The following is a 16157-nucleotide window of genomic DNA, read 5'->3' on the forward strand; positions in this document are numbered from 1 at the left end:
CTTCAATTATTTATTCATGATCTGGACAAATAACCTGGGGGTGATTCAGGGTCCAACTAGACCTACCTGAGGCATATTCAGGTCCAGCTCCTTTTTTTTTCATCATCCATAAGATTTCACTCTTACTGGTAGACCTCAATGGGGTCACAAATCACATAAGTTGGTGTCAGCTCAAAGCCATGTCCAGTAATTTCAAGCAGCCTTGGTATAATCACTTTCCCTGATTCACAATTACCCAGTAAATGTCCACAGTATCCTTTAAGAAGGGAGAATAGGAAGATTCACAGTATGTATGTCTGTTTTTCTTAATACCTGTCTTCACGAGCACCAGCCTCCTCATTACTCCAGGTCTGTGAATTGGCCCAGGTCTGGGACTGGGAGAGGCGGAGTGATCTCCATCAGGGTGGCCAGGTCAGATCACTATTCATCTACTCACTAGATGTAGAGTTTTCTGTTACACAAATCAAGCAGAATACTAATGGACTGCCCATCTATCTCAGGCCCAGGGAATATATGATCCATTGGCCATTCTGGGGAACATCCTGGTGGCCATGTCCACTGTGGTTTCAGTGCCTGTACTTGCCCTCTCCCATCCTGAGATCCTCCCATTCTCACCGAAACACAGGAGCTCATTTTAAATATAGAACCTCCCACCAGCATTGCTGGCCTATAAAAAATGTTCAGGAAAGCACTTTTCAGGGCAAATACAATCATGTGCTTACTAAGGCCTTAGTGAAGGAAGCATCTTTTGGAGTCTCCTGTGAAAAGAAAGTCACATATGAAAAATCCATTCCAACACTTCTTATCTTCCTAAGTTTTTATGAAGTTTTTTTGTTTGTTTTTTGGAGACAGAGTCTCACTCTGTCACCCTGGGTACAGTGCAGTGGCATCATCATAGCTCACTGCAACTTCAAACTCCTGGTCTCAAGCAATCCTCCTGCCTCAGCTTCCTGAGTAGCCGGGACTACAGGTGTGTGCTGCCACATCTTTATTCTATTTTTGGTAGAGACAGGGTCTCACTCATGCTCAGGTTGGTCTCAAAGTCCTGAGCCCAAGCAATCCTTGGCCTCCCAGAGCGCTAGGATTTATAGGTGTGAGCCACTGTGTCTGGCCTCTTCCTAAGTCTTAAGATTCCTTCCACAATATTATACCGAGGGATTTATGATATCTCTATTTTACCCAAAGCAAAACATTGTTGCATCCAAGTTTTAGTCACTCAGTGAGCAATCAATAAGAATTCACCCAGCTGTTCAAGCTAGCCAATTAAATTTTGACCCTCTCACCATCTTAAGAAATTTAGATTGATTTAAAATTACAGTCAGCCTTCCATATCCAGGGGTTCACATCTATGGATTCAACCAACCATGGATCAAAAATATTTGGAAAAAATAACACAACAATTAAAAATATACAAAAAATACAACATAAGTAGTTATGCAGCATTTACATTGTATTAGGTATAAGTAATCTGGAGATGATTTTAAGTATATGGGAGGATGTGCATAGGTTATAAGTAAATGCTACACCTTTTTACTTAAGGAACTTGAGCATCCTTGGACTTTGGTATTATGGGTTGGCGGGGGGGCGGGGGGGGGGGTAGATCCTGAAACTAATCTCCAAGACACCAAGGGACGACTGTATACTCCTCTTTCCTTAGTTTAGCCCCTTTAGAATCCACACCCACACACCTTCTACAGATTTTGGCTGACATAATTTAGAAACAATCTTAATTTTTTGGTGTGTAACATTCTCCTCTTGAGTGTGAGTTTGTACTTTGTCCCTGAGTCACGCTGGGATCTAACTCTGGCTAGAGGTCTAAAGAACATCAGTAGCAGATGAAGAAGAGTATAAGGAAAATTGTCTTCTTGCAAGTTAATCCCTTAGGTGAGAGAGTTATATGACCTAAGAAAGAACAGCCTTACCAGAAAATGAAGAAGAAACTTCTTTCTTGTATTTTCTGTTGTTACTGTAACAAATTACCAAAAATGTAGTTGCTTAGAGCTGCACCAGTTTATCATTTTACATTCTGTAGTACAGAAGTCCAATGTGGTTCTCATTGAGCTAAAATCAAGGTGCCGACAGGTCTGTGCTCACTTGCAGCGGCTCCAGGGGAGAATCCGTTTCCTTGCCTTTCCCAGCATGTAGAGGCGGCCCTCATTTCTCAGCTTGTGGCCCCCTTCCTCCCTGCAAAGCCAGCAGTGTTGCATCTCTCTTTGATCTTTCTTCTGTAGTCAGGGCTCCCTCTGACTATATATGGGGAAATTCTTTGCTTTTAAGGATTGGGCCTTTAAGATTGGGCTTTTAACATTGGGCCTACCTAGATAATCAACAGTGGTCTCCCCGTACTAAGGTCCTTAACCTTAACCACACCTGCGTAGGCCCTTTTGCTATGTAAGTGAACATATTCACAGGTTCCAGGAATTAGGACATAGGCAAAACTTTGGGGTATTACTTAATCTGCCCCAGCTGGAAAATGAAACTTCATTTGAGTTTAGGTATTCAACATACCCTGAATTTTCCTTCCAAGTCTCCGGAGTCCATTATTTCCCAATGTACATCGTTATTACCAAATAAGCGATCTGGTAAGGCTGCAACTTCAACTGATGTAGTAATTTCACAACACACAGGATAAAATCTTGGTCTGCAGCAACCTCAGTTCTGTAGCTACAAGAGACGAGAAGTTATTTTAGCACAATCACAGAAACTCCCTGAACTTCAGGCTGAGGTTCTAGGCCAATAATTCAGGGACTCGAACTTCACATTCTCTTTCTTTAAGCTTTTCAGGGCCACCAGAAGCACCCCACTAACTATTGAAGTTTTCATGCTTTTCATCTTGTTCTAGAGCAATGGCTTTCAAGGCACACCTTTATTCCAGATTATTATAAACCATAATTTAGTTATTTCTCTATTGTATTGCATGAGCTGCGGTTTATCATCCTTTAAATTCTAACTTTTTTTTCTACTTTTAGTCCAATAAGACCCAAATTCCTCTGCACCAAAATGACATACAACGGAACCAATTTTTTTTCCTCATCAACATTGTTACTAAATGACTTTCAATGAAACCACAACATTATTCAAGGGCCAGCTATACCTCATTTCACTTAAAGGCACAATTTCCAAGAACCTGTGGGTGACCTTAAGCGAGTACCTACTGTACATTCATCTTTCCCACTTTATCGACATTAAAGGACAGCTACCATGTCTTAACTTGGTGTCTCCAAAAGCTACCTCAGTACTTGGCACCCAATAGGATCTCAATAAATGTAGAATAGATGAACTAGTAAAAAAGCAAATTAATTCCTGGGTTTTCTTATGACATTTAAAGAAAAAGAATTGGCCAGGGAAATGAAGAATCAAGGATGAGGCATATGGACAGTAACAGAAACAAGTCTGCCTGCTGGGGTATGGGGGAGAGAAGGGGGGTGGGTGCATACATCTGTGTGTGTGTGTATTGGTGGGTGTTACAGAGAGATGGACAGAGGCCGAGGCAAAGAAAAAGAAACTGAAAAGAGCCAGTGAAAACTAGACTCAGCTATCACACTGTGTATCAACACAGCTCCCAAAGCCCAAATGACTTGGAAAAAAATCATTCAAAACCTAAAAGAAATTATCATGATGATAATTAATGATAGGCCATAGCACCAATATGGTACTTTTGAGGACTATTAATGCCCAATGCCCTCAGATTACCTTCTCTAAAACAAATATTTCTTCATGCAATTTCCCACCCAGGAACTTTTGATGGCTCACCAATGACAACAAATAAAACCCATAGTTCTTACTGCAGCATTCAAGACCTACATATCCAATATTCCAAAGTGAAGAGTGGATACTTTACTCCAGAAATGCCTTCCTTGTTGCTATCTCTGTGATTTTACTTAAGCTATTTTCCTTCCTCGTGTTTGAAAAGACCTGCCTTGCCTCTTTAAATATACAAACTCTAATTGCCTTTCAAGACCCCAGTTAAGACTTTTTTCCTTCTTCCCAACTTTACCAGCCCCTCTTTCTTCTCAGAACTCCTGTAGCAATAATCTCTAGTTCCACCTGTTTTGCCCTGAATGACATAGACCCTCAGTATTATAAATCATTCAGCACTTAGGTCATGCGGGCTACCACTGCATTACAACCAGAAAATCCAATTGCAAGACCACAACTTTTTCTTCCTTGTATTCTCATGTCTCGGTAATGCTAAAAGTTAGATTAAATAAATGACAGTATCAATACGATTATATTCATATACATGAAAAGGAGCAAAAAAAAATTTTTCACATGAGAAGATGATTTAAACCTCTCTGTAAAACTTCAGTAAGAATAGATCACAGTTTGAGAAATGATGAATCTTTCTAACCTGGTCTGAAATTCCAATTCTCCCTAAAGAACTTTTCCCAGAAGCTCAGCAAATTTCCCCGCATATTACCGTCATACCTGGAGCTAGGGATGGGATCAGTATGCAGGAGGGAGAATTGATGGGCAAAATCAAGGCCCTGTTAGGAAAGAGAAAAGGTGCAGATGGATGCTGGGTTAGTAACTAAGGATGTCTGCAAAGCCCTTCCCCAGTGCAGTTGATTCTTTTGAACACTTAAGTTTGAGTTCCCATGGCTAGATTATAAACCTGAAGGACAGACATCATTTCTATTCATGAGTATTCTACGGCTTAAGACATGCTGCAGGTGTTGTATAAATGTTTACTGATTTTTAAAAATCAGAATTTCAAATAAAATATCCACTCTCTTCATTTTCAACCAATAAGCTTTAATAAACTATGATTCTGAAAGGCCACTATCTGGCCCAGGAGTGCTTCCTTCTTCAGTGCAAGTGATCCCACTGGGCTGGGCGTGAGACCTTCCAAGTACACGCTATCAAACCTGATTCTCCCACAACCCCATTTCATTGATGAAGAAATTGGTGCTAAGCTATTAAGGGATTTGCTCAGCATCCAGTGACCAACCACTATGAGGCCCGAAGCTAGAATGCAGACATTCTGATAGAAGAAGAAACGGAATCGAAAGAAATGGCCTTTGGAGTCCATTTGACCTGTGTTCAATCCAAATTTCTGCACTAAAACTGTGTAATCTTCTAAAATTACTCAACCTTGCCCAGCCTTAGTTTTCCCCCTTTTTAAAAGAGAGTCAGTAACACAAGAGACTTCCACACAGAGATTGTGTGCAAAAGCAGGATCTGCTTAAAAGATAGATTCCTCACCAACCTGTGGTCCTTTCCAAAGTCACCTGCAGCTCATCACAGAAGGATCGCGTAGCGTGAGCACCTGGAGAGCCCTTCAGAGTGGGGAGAGACATTCAGTTAGCCTGGCAGCTGTAAATAGTCAAGAAGCAAGACCATGGGCCTCTCCACCTGTCCCCGCTGGCCTTTCCTCTAACAGGGATGAAATCAGAGGGAACTCTAGGTTTTGGCTTTCCGGATGGCTTAATAGGGCTGTAGAAGGACCTCGAGATGATTCTCATAAAAGCTGTTTTCCTTGTGATTAAGTTGTATTTGCCTGTTAACTATGTGGTAAACAAACCCTCGGCTCCTGCCTCATGGTTATAGCATAGCCGCGTGTAAATTGGGACTTGGAGGGTAGCGGGCTGGCAAGGCTGCCCGGGACAGGAAGCCAAGAAGCCCAATTTGGTTATCAGTTCTGTTGACATGAGCTGAGCCGTATGTGGTTGTGTGGTGCGTCCAGCAGGTCTAGCTGGGGTTTTCCCGGCTATGAAAGACCTGCTGTTTGAAGCACTTGGCCTGGAGTCAAACAAGAGCTTCAGATCAGGGCTCTCGCTGCCTTCTGTGAGCTCGGTTCTCCCTCTTGGACAGGGGGAAGGGCGAACCAAACCTGTCTGATCCTCTACTGGGTTCGGGGGTGAAAGGAGAAGGAAAGTTAAGGAATGAAACAAGATGCACCTGGAGCTAATCTGCCCATCTTAACACCCCACCATAACCCCAACCAAGACAGAAAAAAAAAAAAATCCCTTTCCCTGCAAGAGGCGTGAGAAGCACTGAACTATTCTCTGTCTGTCACTTATCAGACCTGAACTCAGACACACTCAATCCCTGAAATAAGGCTGCCAGAGGATCAAATGGGTGGGAGAGGCTTGCTGGGAAATTCCTCCCAGCCAGTGGATACATGACTTGGGAAGAAATTGGGCCAGTTCCCAGTGTAACTTGCTACCCCTCCCCCAGGGGCAATCACTGTCAGAAATGATTTATATTAAACATTTTTTAATTATTTTAGCCAGTGGTGTGTGCATGTGTGTGTGTGCTACAGAGACAGAGAGGAGTGTGTGTGTGTTTTTAATCATTTGCGGTTAAGTCTGAGTTCACAAGAGTCTTTGAGTTCAGTAGCGTCCAACCGCCAAACCCACACCCAAATATTTTGTAGATAACAGAAGAGCCATTGCCGGGTTATGCTCGTATGTACACAGACAAGCCTTGTGGCCATGTGGTGAGGACCCTGAAGTGGGAGTCGGGACATGAAGACTTTGCAACAAAGAGCTACAGCAAGTCATTCAGCTGCATCTCAAGAGACGTTTTGAGAAAATTCCACGAAAATCATTCACTCTTCTTCTTAGTTAAATGAGTATAATTAAGTACCTAATGGGTACTGTTACTGAGTTAGGTGCTATTGAACAGGGTAAGTATTTATTATTAGGCTTAGGGTTGTTCTTATAACTCCACGTTAAATGCTCACGAGACTGGAAGCAATTACGCCAAGATGTTAACTGTGGTTGATTCTGGGTGGCGGGAATACGAGTGTGGGTTACTTTCTCCTTGTACCTTCCTACAGTGTAGACATTTCTACAAATAAATAAATAATTAAAATACTGTATGAATAAATAAATGAATGAATAAGTGAACCCAAGTAAGTCTACTTGGAAATAGGTTTAGCTACTGTTTTCAAAATGCTTTTTTTTTCCTAAAGAGATAAGATGGAGAACACCAATCCCCAACCATGTGTTTATATGGGGGGGGGTTGTGTTTGTTTACTTTCTACTTTCTTTTCTTTTTGAGGGTATTTGAAGAATGAAAAACAAGAGGTAAAACATTAGGAAAAGCAGAGAGTGGGGAAAAAAGAAATTGAAAAGTTGTGGAAAAAGGAGATGAAAGCCAGATGATAACCACTTAGTTTTAATAAGTGGCTTCCTTTGAGAAACATGGAAGGTTCCTGTTGGGCAACAGAAGAGCTTGGCTGGTCATGTTCACATGGAAGAAGGTTTATACTACGTAAGACAACGCTCAGCAGAATGAAAACACCACAAGGGCAGGACTCTATTTGCTCCCTGCTAAACTGCCTGTGTCGACAATGGTATCTGGTGGATGGAACATGTTCAATAAATAATTTGTAAGTGATGAGTAACTCCTTTCCCTTTGAAATCTAAGGAGAAGGGGAAATGGCTTTCACACAACAAATTGTTAAGACTTAGACAAGATGTAGATAGAAAATATTTCTGACTGTGAAGAATTTAAAACATTATTAAGGGTATCGACGTAATCCATGGGATTTCTAATTCCTGGAAAGAGATCATCGAAATATTTATGAGAGAAGCAGTAAGGTTAATATGTCCTATATACAAGCTAAAGAGATTCCTGTATTCCGTTATTTGCTCTTATTTTTGTTTACAATCAGTGCTAAGGCAGTCCTGGCTGGTGCCCAAACACTAAGGCAATGGCTGGTTCATTACAAATTGTTTCTCGTCTCAGTTACTTTGCAAACAGCTCCAAGTTAAATCTTTATCTTAATGAACTTGACAGAATTTTTTTAAATTCTAAACAAACTAGATAGGACCATGTAAGACAGCAGTCCCCAACCTTTTTGGCACGAGGGACCAGTTTCATGGAAAACAATTTTTCTACAGACCGCAGCGGAGTGATGGTTTGGGGATGGTTCAAGCGCATTACATTTACTGTGCGGTCAAACCTCTCTACTAATGAAATCTGTATTTGCAGCTGCTCCCCAGCGCTAGCATCACTGCCTCAGCTCCACCTCACATCATCAAGCATTAGATTCTCATAAGGAGTGCAGAACCTAGATTCCTCCCATGCACAGTTCACAGTGGGGTTCCTGCTCCTATGAGAATCTAATGCCTCTGATCTGACAGGAGGCGGAGCTTACGCGGTGATGCAAGTGATGGGAGCAGCTGTAAACACAGAGGAAGCTTCCCTTGCTCACCTCCTGCTGTGTGGCCCGGTTCCTAACAAGCCACAGACCGGTGTAGGTCCACAGCCTGGGAGTTGGGGACTGCAGATGTAACACTTTATCATCTCTTTAGTGAGTAGAATGTGATCAGTTATAAGGAAAGGTAAAACCATACAAAAGCTAAGCTGTCAAAAACATGATTGAAAGGTTTAAAATAAACGCACCTGGTCACATGGCTCCCTAGACCACGGGAAACATAAGGGCAATCTGCAGTGTCCCTCTGATGTATTCCTTCTTGCTTAAAAGTTCTTGCCTGAGCAGTTAAAGTTTGGGGAGCCTTCTACAATAGTCATGAGGCCTGCTGTTAGGCCTCTAATAAGCCCCCAGGGCCTCACTTTGAAGTGATGACTCACAAAGAATATTTTGTCAAGCTGGCTGGGCCATAAAAATATTAAGTGTGGTTTTAAGCAGTAAAGGTTTTTATTATCTTGCTTGCTTCCTGTCATGAAGCATTGCATTAAATTGTACTTTAAAGAGATTAATGACCTGCTGCTATGTTGCACAACAAATTCATTACTATAAATATTCTAGAAGCATTGATAGTAGCACTAGGGTTCATTAAAAAAAATTGGAGGTGCTCAAAAATGTTCACTGAACTGAATTGCAGCACATTAAGCAAAACAGCATGAGAGTGTCAGGGTGAAAATTCAGTTGCATTTGTTTTTATCCAGAATTTGTCAGACTTCATCCTGCCATCATGGGATGGTTGAGGCTACCATGAGAGTGGGACAGATTCCCTGCTTAGACCTCTTACATCTCAGCAGGGCAAGGTGCTCTGTTTCAGCTGTTGCAGCCCTCTGTATTTCCGCTCTTTTAGGTCACTTAGCTGACAAGATTGACCAAAACCCCTTTCACTGCCATGTCTTTTAAAAGTCTGATGAGGAAAAAAATGTCATTTCCTATCTTACTGTAATTGTGTAGGACTTAGCTTGCTAACTGGATAATATCCCCAACCCTCAATCCACTTTTGTTTCTTGACCAATTCAGTCTACTACCTTCAGGCCACATTCTCTTAAACAATTTCTGGCTTCAGATAAGCAGAGCTTGTGCTCCACTATCAGAGCCAATGGGAACAAGACCTGAAGTCATTTTAGTGTCTGCCTCATTCAGTCCTTCTGTAGTTTCAATATTTGTCTCTCATATTATTTTGCTTGTTCCACTTCCTCTTCTGGAAAATGAGAATGATATATAGATTGCTTAAGCTAACAAATATAAATGATGTTACACACTAATTTGCTAAATGCCAACTCTTCTGAAAACAGCAAAAAGAATCTGCATGTATCACAATTCTCAGACCCTAAGGTCAGCAGCATTCCAAACGGGACATTTCCAATTGTACTGCAACTGGAAAGGACTGAAACATGTATATTTGATTGGCGAGGTTTAGAAAAAAAGACCTGATACATATATGTTCCTCATTAAATTCATAGTGCATGATTACACCTCTCCGCAGAAAAGATATTTAAAAGGACTTCCAGAAGAGGGCAATGTTCCTGAGGTTAATTTTGCTAATAAATTTTCCAAACACCAAAAATTCACACTAACTCCACATTATTTATTCAAAAAAAACTCCCATGCTGAGAACTGATGACTTTAGGAAAACATTGGATTTGTACCGATTCCCCTTATAAATATTACTGCAATTTTCCTTTTCTTGAGAAATCTGAAACTATTCTATCTAATGTTTGACATAAGTCTTCTTTGGGGCCTAAGGTTTCTGGGAAATGTCTTTGTGCCATGCCAGAGTCTTGGTTTAATTGTGCTGACAGTTCACAAGCCTTTGAGACTGGCTTGCCCCTTGAGACTGAAATATTGATGTTATTTTAGATGGGTGCTTGGCTACAAAGACTACCATTTGATCTGCAAAGAGAAGGACTTGGGAAAACACACTCGATTGTTCTTTCCTCTCTTAAAGGCTCAAGTCAAGCTGACTCCTGAAGCTATGGGTCATAAATCACGCTGTTGACTGCCCTGCAATTTCAGATGTATGACCCTCCAGAAACCTGGAGTCAAGAACTAAACTTTTTTCTCGCTGAAAACTGCATGATTATCTCAGGGACCCTTCCTAGAAAGAAACCGCTCAAACTCAAGTGAATAAAAAAAAAAAAAGAACAGCATTTTCTTCCTAGAAAGATTTCTTAATTGCACTCCAAAGAATCCTAGCCCAAAATATCCTATGGAGACCATTTCAAGAGAGTCCTGCTTAAGAGAATTCGGAGGAGTTTTTGGTGGCAAGTGCACTGTGCTTCTCCTTATGTGTACAGCCTCTCCCAGCCAGGCACATTGTAATAAAAAGTGACCTGCCAATAGCACTGGCACATCCCAAGGAGAATTTTGCCTGAAGATCTCAAAAAGGCAAACTCAGGTTCCATTAACCTCTCCAACCCTATAAAATTATCACCTGGGCGGACATCTATTTATTTGTTTGCTTTGTTTTGCCTGCCAACATCACTTCCCCTTTCTTTTGGCTAAGAATGCTCAAGCAATGGACATGTGATCCCAGTTTGGACAATAATATTTTCTCTCCTGCAATTCAAGCCTTCAATGAAGTGACAAAAGAACAGGAGCACTTGGGGGGGGGGGCAATCCTTTTAAAACAGACCAGTAAAGAAAATGCCCATTAGTTCCTGCTGCTTAGATCCTGGGACCTTCCCTCATCTCTGCCCTTCCTGAGACCTTGTCACTCAGCTTATCCTTGGATTTTATGAGCTTAAGTTAACCAGAGTTGGTTTCTATTGTTTGCTACCAAAGCACCCTAACTCAAACTTTTCCTGAACATAAAAAAACTTTTTGAATCCTTATGAGTGAAAGACAGCTTGAATGATCACACATACACTGCTGGCCAGAAAAGAAAAACAAAGCCTTAAAAAGAAAAAAAGTCTATAAGAGGCATCCAGTTCCAAGTCGGAAAACCAAAGATATTTCCAATCCCTTCTCAAAAATCATCTCAAAACAAGGAAACTAGGGAACAGAAACAATATGTTTTTGATGCTACTAAAATCATCTATAGCTGTGGTCCCCTACCCCCATCCTGGAAAAATGGTCTTACATGGAACATGGGGAGGGGGGCGCAGAGCAGGAGGTGAGTGGTGGGTGTCCCAGCGAAGCTTCATCTGTATTTACAGCCGCTCCCCATCGCTGCATCCCCACTGAGCTCTGCCTCTCCCCCACCCCGGCCCCGGCCGTGGAAAAATTGTCTTCCAAGAAACCAGTCCCTTGTCAAAAAGGTTGGGGACCACTGATCTATAGTCCCGAATCAAAATGGTAAAGGTGGATGGATAGAACTGTAGGTTACTTAGCTGAAAGGAGGAAGGCCAAACCCAGGGCTGACATGGTGGGGTGCAGGGATGAGGGGAGATATGGCTTTTGAGAAGCAAACCCTGGCTAGGAAACTCAGAATTCAAGGCCTCTGTTAGGGCTGAGGCCAAGGCACTGAAAAGGCCTGTCTGAAAGTCTGTATAAGGAAAGTCTGTCTCAGATCCTAGTCCTGCCCCACCCTACACTGTCCGGAACTCTCCCTTCTCCAAACCCTACAGGAGACAGGGGGCTTCTCTCTAACAGCATTTCCCCCTAGAGAAGCTGAACCAGAAACTCCAGCCATGAGGCACAGAGAAAGATAGGTGTCTTTCACAGTGTAAACAGATTATGCCTTCAGACCCTTCCCTTCCCTGAAGGTAAAGGAAATAGAAGTAAGAAAATGTCCAACAGCTTTGACTGTACAAGCAAATATATTGACAACTTTTTAGTGAAGTTGTTGGAAAATATGGGACAACTTCATCATATGATCTTGGAAAACTAAATGGGTGAAGAAACGAAGTCACTATAATAATATCACCTCCAGGAAGGAGAAAATGTTGTACAACAGGAAAAATAATCTTAGCATACTGCTTTGCTTAGTGGGAAAATATTAGCCCAGTCATAACAATGGAAAGACTGAATATTATAGTTGAGCAGAAATTGAGGACTGGAGAAAAGGAAGTCAATATATAATGTATAAAATTGATTTAAAAAAAAAAAAAGATTGAAATACGGGGTTAATGCCAAAAGATACATATGTAATGATCCGTAAAAAGTTAATAAGGAAAATGCTGTCTTTAGAAAAAAAAAAACAAGCAAAGTGTGTCATCTTTAAATAATACATAAATTTTCACACAAATATTCCAGCCACTGAAGAAAGATTTTTATGACTATAATAGTCTGCGGACTAGTAAGGAAATAATTGTGAACCAACTGCAGATATTTTCCTTTGGTTCTCAGAGCTTCAAATTATACCATCTCTTATTTAACAATTTTAAGGATATCTTTTTGAACGTTATTTTTTTTTTGCAAAACTTGTACCTTCTATTGATAGCAATTTGTAGTTTTTGTTTCAAAGAATGCATTTATTGTTTATTTCACCTTCTTTGTTTTATCATGCTTAGAGTTCAATACTCTATATATGGAAAGTATACTACCTATATATAGTACATACGCTATATTAATATTATGTTCATATTCCACTGGATTGAAAACACTTTGAATAAGGATGAGAAATATTCTTACAATAGAAGCTTGCAGTACCACAATACAACTGGAATCTGTTCTGTGCAAGATATAATTGTATCTTGCACAGAACAGATCTGTCTGTACTTGCGGACTGTGTATCAGATTATCTTTTCATTTTGATTTTAAAAATGAGTCATTTGTTCTTAAACTTGAGACATACAGGCATATCTCAGAGATATTGTGGGTTTGGTTCTAGACCATTGCAATAAAGCTAAGATTGCAATAAAGTGAGTCATACAAATTTTTTGGTTTCCCAGGGCATATAAAAGTTTCGTTTTACACTATACTGCAGTCCATTAGGTGTGCAATAGCATCATGTCTGAAAAAAAAAACACAATGTACATAGCTTAATTAAAAATACTTCATTGCTCTTTTTCGTGGCGCCTCGGAGGCAATCAGCTGCTTCACGATGAAGCTGAATATCTCCTTCCCAGCCACTGGCTGCCAGAAACTCATTGAAGTGGACGATGAACGCAAACTTCGTACTTTCTATGAGAAGCGTATGGCCACGGAAGTTGCTGCCGACGCTCTGGGTGAAGAATGGAAGGGTTATGTGGTCCGAATCAGTGGTGGGAACGACAAGCAAGGTTTCCCCATGAAGCAGGGTGTCTTGACCCATGGACGCGTTCGCCTGCTACTGAGTAAGGGGCATTCCTGTTACAGACCAAGGAGAACTGGAGAAAGAAAGCGCAAATCTGTTCGTGGTTGTATTGTGGATGCCAACCTGAGTGTTCTCAACTTGGTTATTGTAAAAAAAGGGGAGAAGGATATCCCTGGACTGACTGATACTACAGTACCTCGTCGTCTGGGGCCCAAAAGAGCTAGCAGAATCCGCAAACTCTTCAATCTGTCTAAAGAAGATGATGTTCGCCAGTATGTTGTGAGGAAGCCCTTAAACAAAGAAGGTAAGAAACCTAGGACCAAAGCACCCAAGATTCAGCGACTCGTAACTCCACGTGTCCTGCAACATAAACGCCGGCGTATTGCTCTGAAGAAGCAGCGCACTAAGAAAAATAAGGAAGAGGCTGCAGAATATGCTAAACTTTTGGCTAAGAGAATGAAGGAGGCCAAAGAAAAGCGCCAGGAACAGATTGCCAAGAGACGTAGGCTGTCCTCTCTGAGAGCATCTACTTCTAAGTCTGAGTCGAGCCAAAAATAAGATTTTTTTGAGTTAAATAATAAATAAGACCATATCCTAAAAAAAAAAAAAAAAATACTTCATTGCTAAAAAATGCTAAAAATCATCTGAGCCTTTAGGGAATTTTCATCTTATTGCCCGTGGAGCATCTTGCCTCAATGCTGATAAGTTGTTGACTGATCAGGGTGGTGGTTGCTGAGGGTTGGGTTGACTGTGGCAATTTCTTAAAATAAAACTACAATGAAGTCTGCTACATGGATTGACTCTTCCTTTTACGGAAGAGTTCTCTGTAGCACGCAATGCTGTTTGATAGCATTCTACCCCACAATAGCACTTCTTCCAAAATTGGAGTCAATATTTTCAAACCCTTTATCCACCAAGTTTATGTCGTGTTCTAAATCCTTTGTTGTCATTTCAACAGTGTTCACAGCATCTTCACCAGGAGTAGATTCCATCTCAAGAAACCACTTTCTTTGCTCATCTATAAGAAGTAACTCCTCATCTGTTCAAGTTTTATCATGAGATTATGGCAATAGAGCCTCATCTTCAGGCTCCACTTCTAATTCTACTTCTCTTGCTATTTCCACCACATCTTCAGTTCCTCCACTGAAGTCTTGAACCCCTCAAACTCATCCATGAGGGTGGGAATCAGCTTCTTCCAAACTCCTGCTAATGTTGATATTTAGACCTCCTCCCATAAATCATGAATGTTCTTGTTGGCATCTGGAACAGTAAAGCCTTTCCAAAAGGTTTTCAATTTACTTTGCCCAGTTTCATCGGAGGAATCACTCTCTACAGCAACTATATAGCATTACAAAATGTATTTCTTAAATAATAAGTCTTAAAAGTCAAAAGTACTCTTTGATCCATGGGCTACAGAATAAATGTTGTGTTAGCAGGCATGAAAACAATATTAACCTCCTTGTACACCTATCTCCATCAGAGCTCTTGGGTGAACAGGTGCTTTGTCAATGAGCAGTAGTAGTATTTCGACATGAATGTTTTTTTCTGAGTAGTAGGTCTCAACAGTGGGCTTAAAATATTTAGTAAACCATGCTGTAAACATGTGCTGTCATCCAGACTTTGCTGTCCCATTTATAGAGCACACGCAGAGTAGATTTAGCATAATTCTTAAGGAAGGGCCCTAGGATTTTCAAAATGGTAAATGAGCATTGGCTTCAATTTAAAGTCACCATCTTCATTAGCGCCTAACAGGAGAGCCAGCCTGGCCTTTGAAGCTTTGAAGCCAGGCCAATGCCTGGATTCAAAACTCTCTGGCTGTGAAAATCCTAGATGGCATCCTCTTCCAATATAAAGCTGTTTCATCTATATTGAAAATCTGTTGTTTAGTGTAGCTACCTTCATCAATGATTTTAGCTAGATCTTCTGGTAATTTGCTACAGCTTCTACATCAGCACTTGCTACTTCACCATACGCTTTTACGTCATGGAGGCAGCTTCTTTATTTAAAACTAATGAACCAACCTCTGCTAAGCTTCAAACTTTTCTTCTGCAGCTTCCTCACTTCTCTCAGCCTTCATAGAATTCAGAGTGTTAGGTTCTTGTTCTGCATTAGGCTTTGGCTTAAGGGAACATTGTGGCCATTTGACCTTCTATCTAAACCATTCAAACTTTCTCCATATCAGCAATAAGGCTGTTTCATTTTCTTATTATATCTGTGTTCAATGAAGTAGCATTTCTAATTTCCTTCAAGAACTAATCCATTGCATTCATAATCTGGCTAACTGTTTGGCAGAAGAGGCCTAACTTTCAGCCAATTTCAGCTTTCAACATACCTTCCTCACTAACCTGAATCATCTCTAGCTTTTGATTTTAAAGTGAAAGACATGTGACTCTTCCTTTCACTTGAACCCTTAGAGGCCCTTGTAAAGTTATTAACTGACCTAATTTCAATAATGTGTCCTAGGAAATAAGGAGGCCCGAAGAGAGGGAAAGAGATAGGGGAATGGCCAGTCAGTGTAGTGATCAGAACACAAAAAATATTTATCAATTAAGTTCACTGTCTCTTATGGGCATGGTTTGTGGTGCCTCAAAACAATTACAGTAGTAACATCAAAGATCACTAATCACAGGGGATTGCCATAACAGATATCATATTAATGAAAAAGTTTGAAATATTGTGAGAGTTACCAAAATGTGATACAGAGACACAAAGTGAGCACATGCTGTTGGGAAAATGATCCAAATAGACTTGCTCAACACAGGGTTGCCACAAGCCTTCCATTTGTAAAAAATGCAATATCTGTAAAGCATGATAAAG

At 40.8% G+C, this 16157-nt stretch overlaps 1 protein-coding gene across 1 annotated transcript; it reads left to right on the plus strand.

Moving 5' to 3' along the window:
* The first annotated feature begins 13104 nt into the window (after nt 1-13104).
* On the plus strand, nt 13105-13944 carry LOC105857261 (small ribosomal subunit protein eS6). Its single transcript, XM_076007537.1, has one exon. The coding sequence runs from the start codon at nt 13149-13151 to the stop codon at nt 13896-13898; it is 750 nt and encodes a 249-aa protein (XP_075863652.1). The 5' UTR covers nt 13105-13148; the 3' UTR covers nt 13899-13944.
* The last annotated feature ends 2213 nt before the right edge of the window (nt 13945-16157 follow it).

Source organism: Microcebus murinus, chromosome 10 (genome assembly GCF_040939455.1).
Source record: "Microcebus murinus isolate Inina chromosome 10, M.murinus_Inina_mat1.0, whole genome shotgun sequence".
In the NCBI taxonomy this organism is placed as follows: domain Eukaryota; kingdom Metazoa; phylum Chordata; class Mammalia; order Primates; family Cheirogaleidae; genus Microcebus; species Microcebus murinus.

What these genes read in the sequence shown, in the direction of transcription:
- LOC105857261 (XM_076007537.1), top strand. Translation starts at nt 13,149, where the DNA reads ATGAAGCTGAATATCTCCTTCCCAGCCACTGGCTGCCAGAAACTCATT.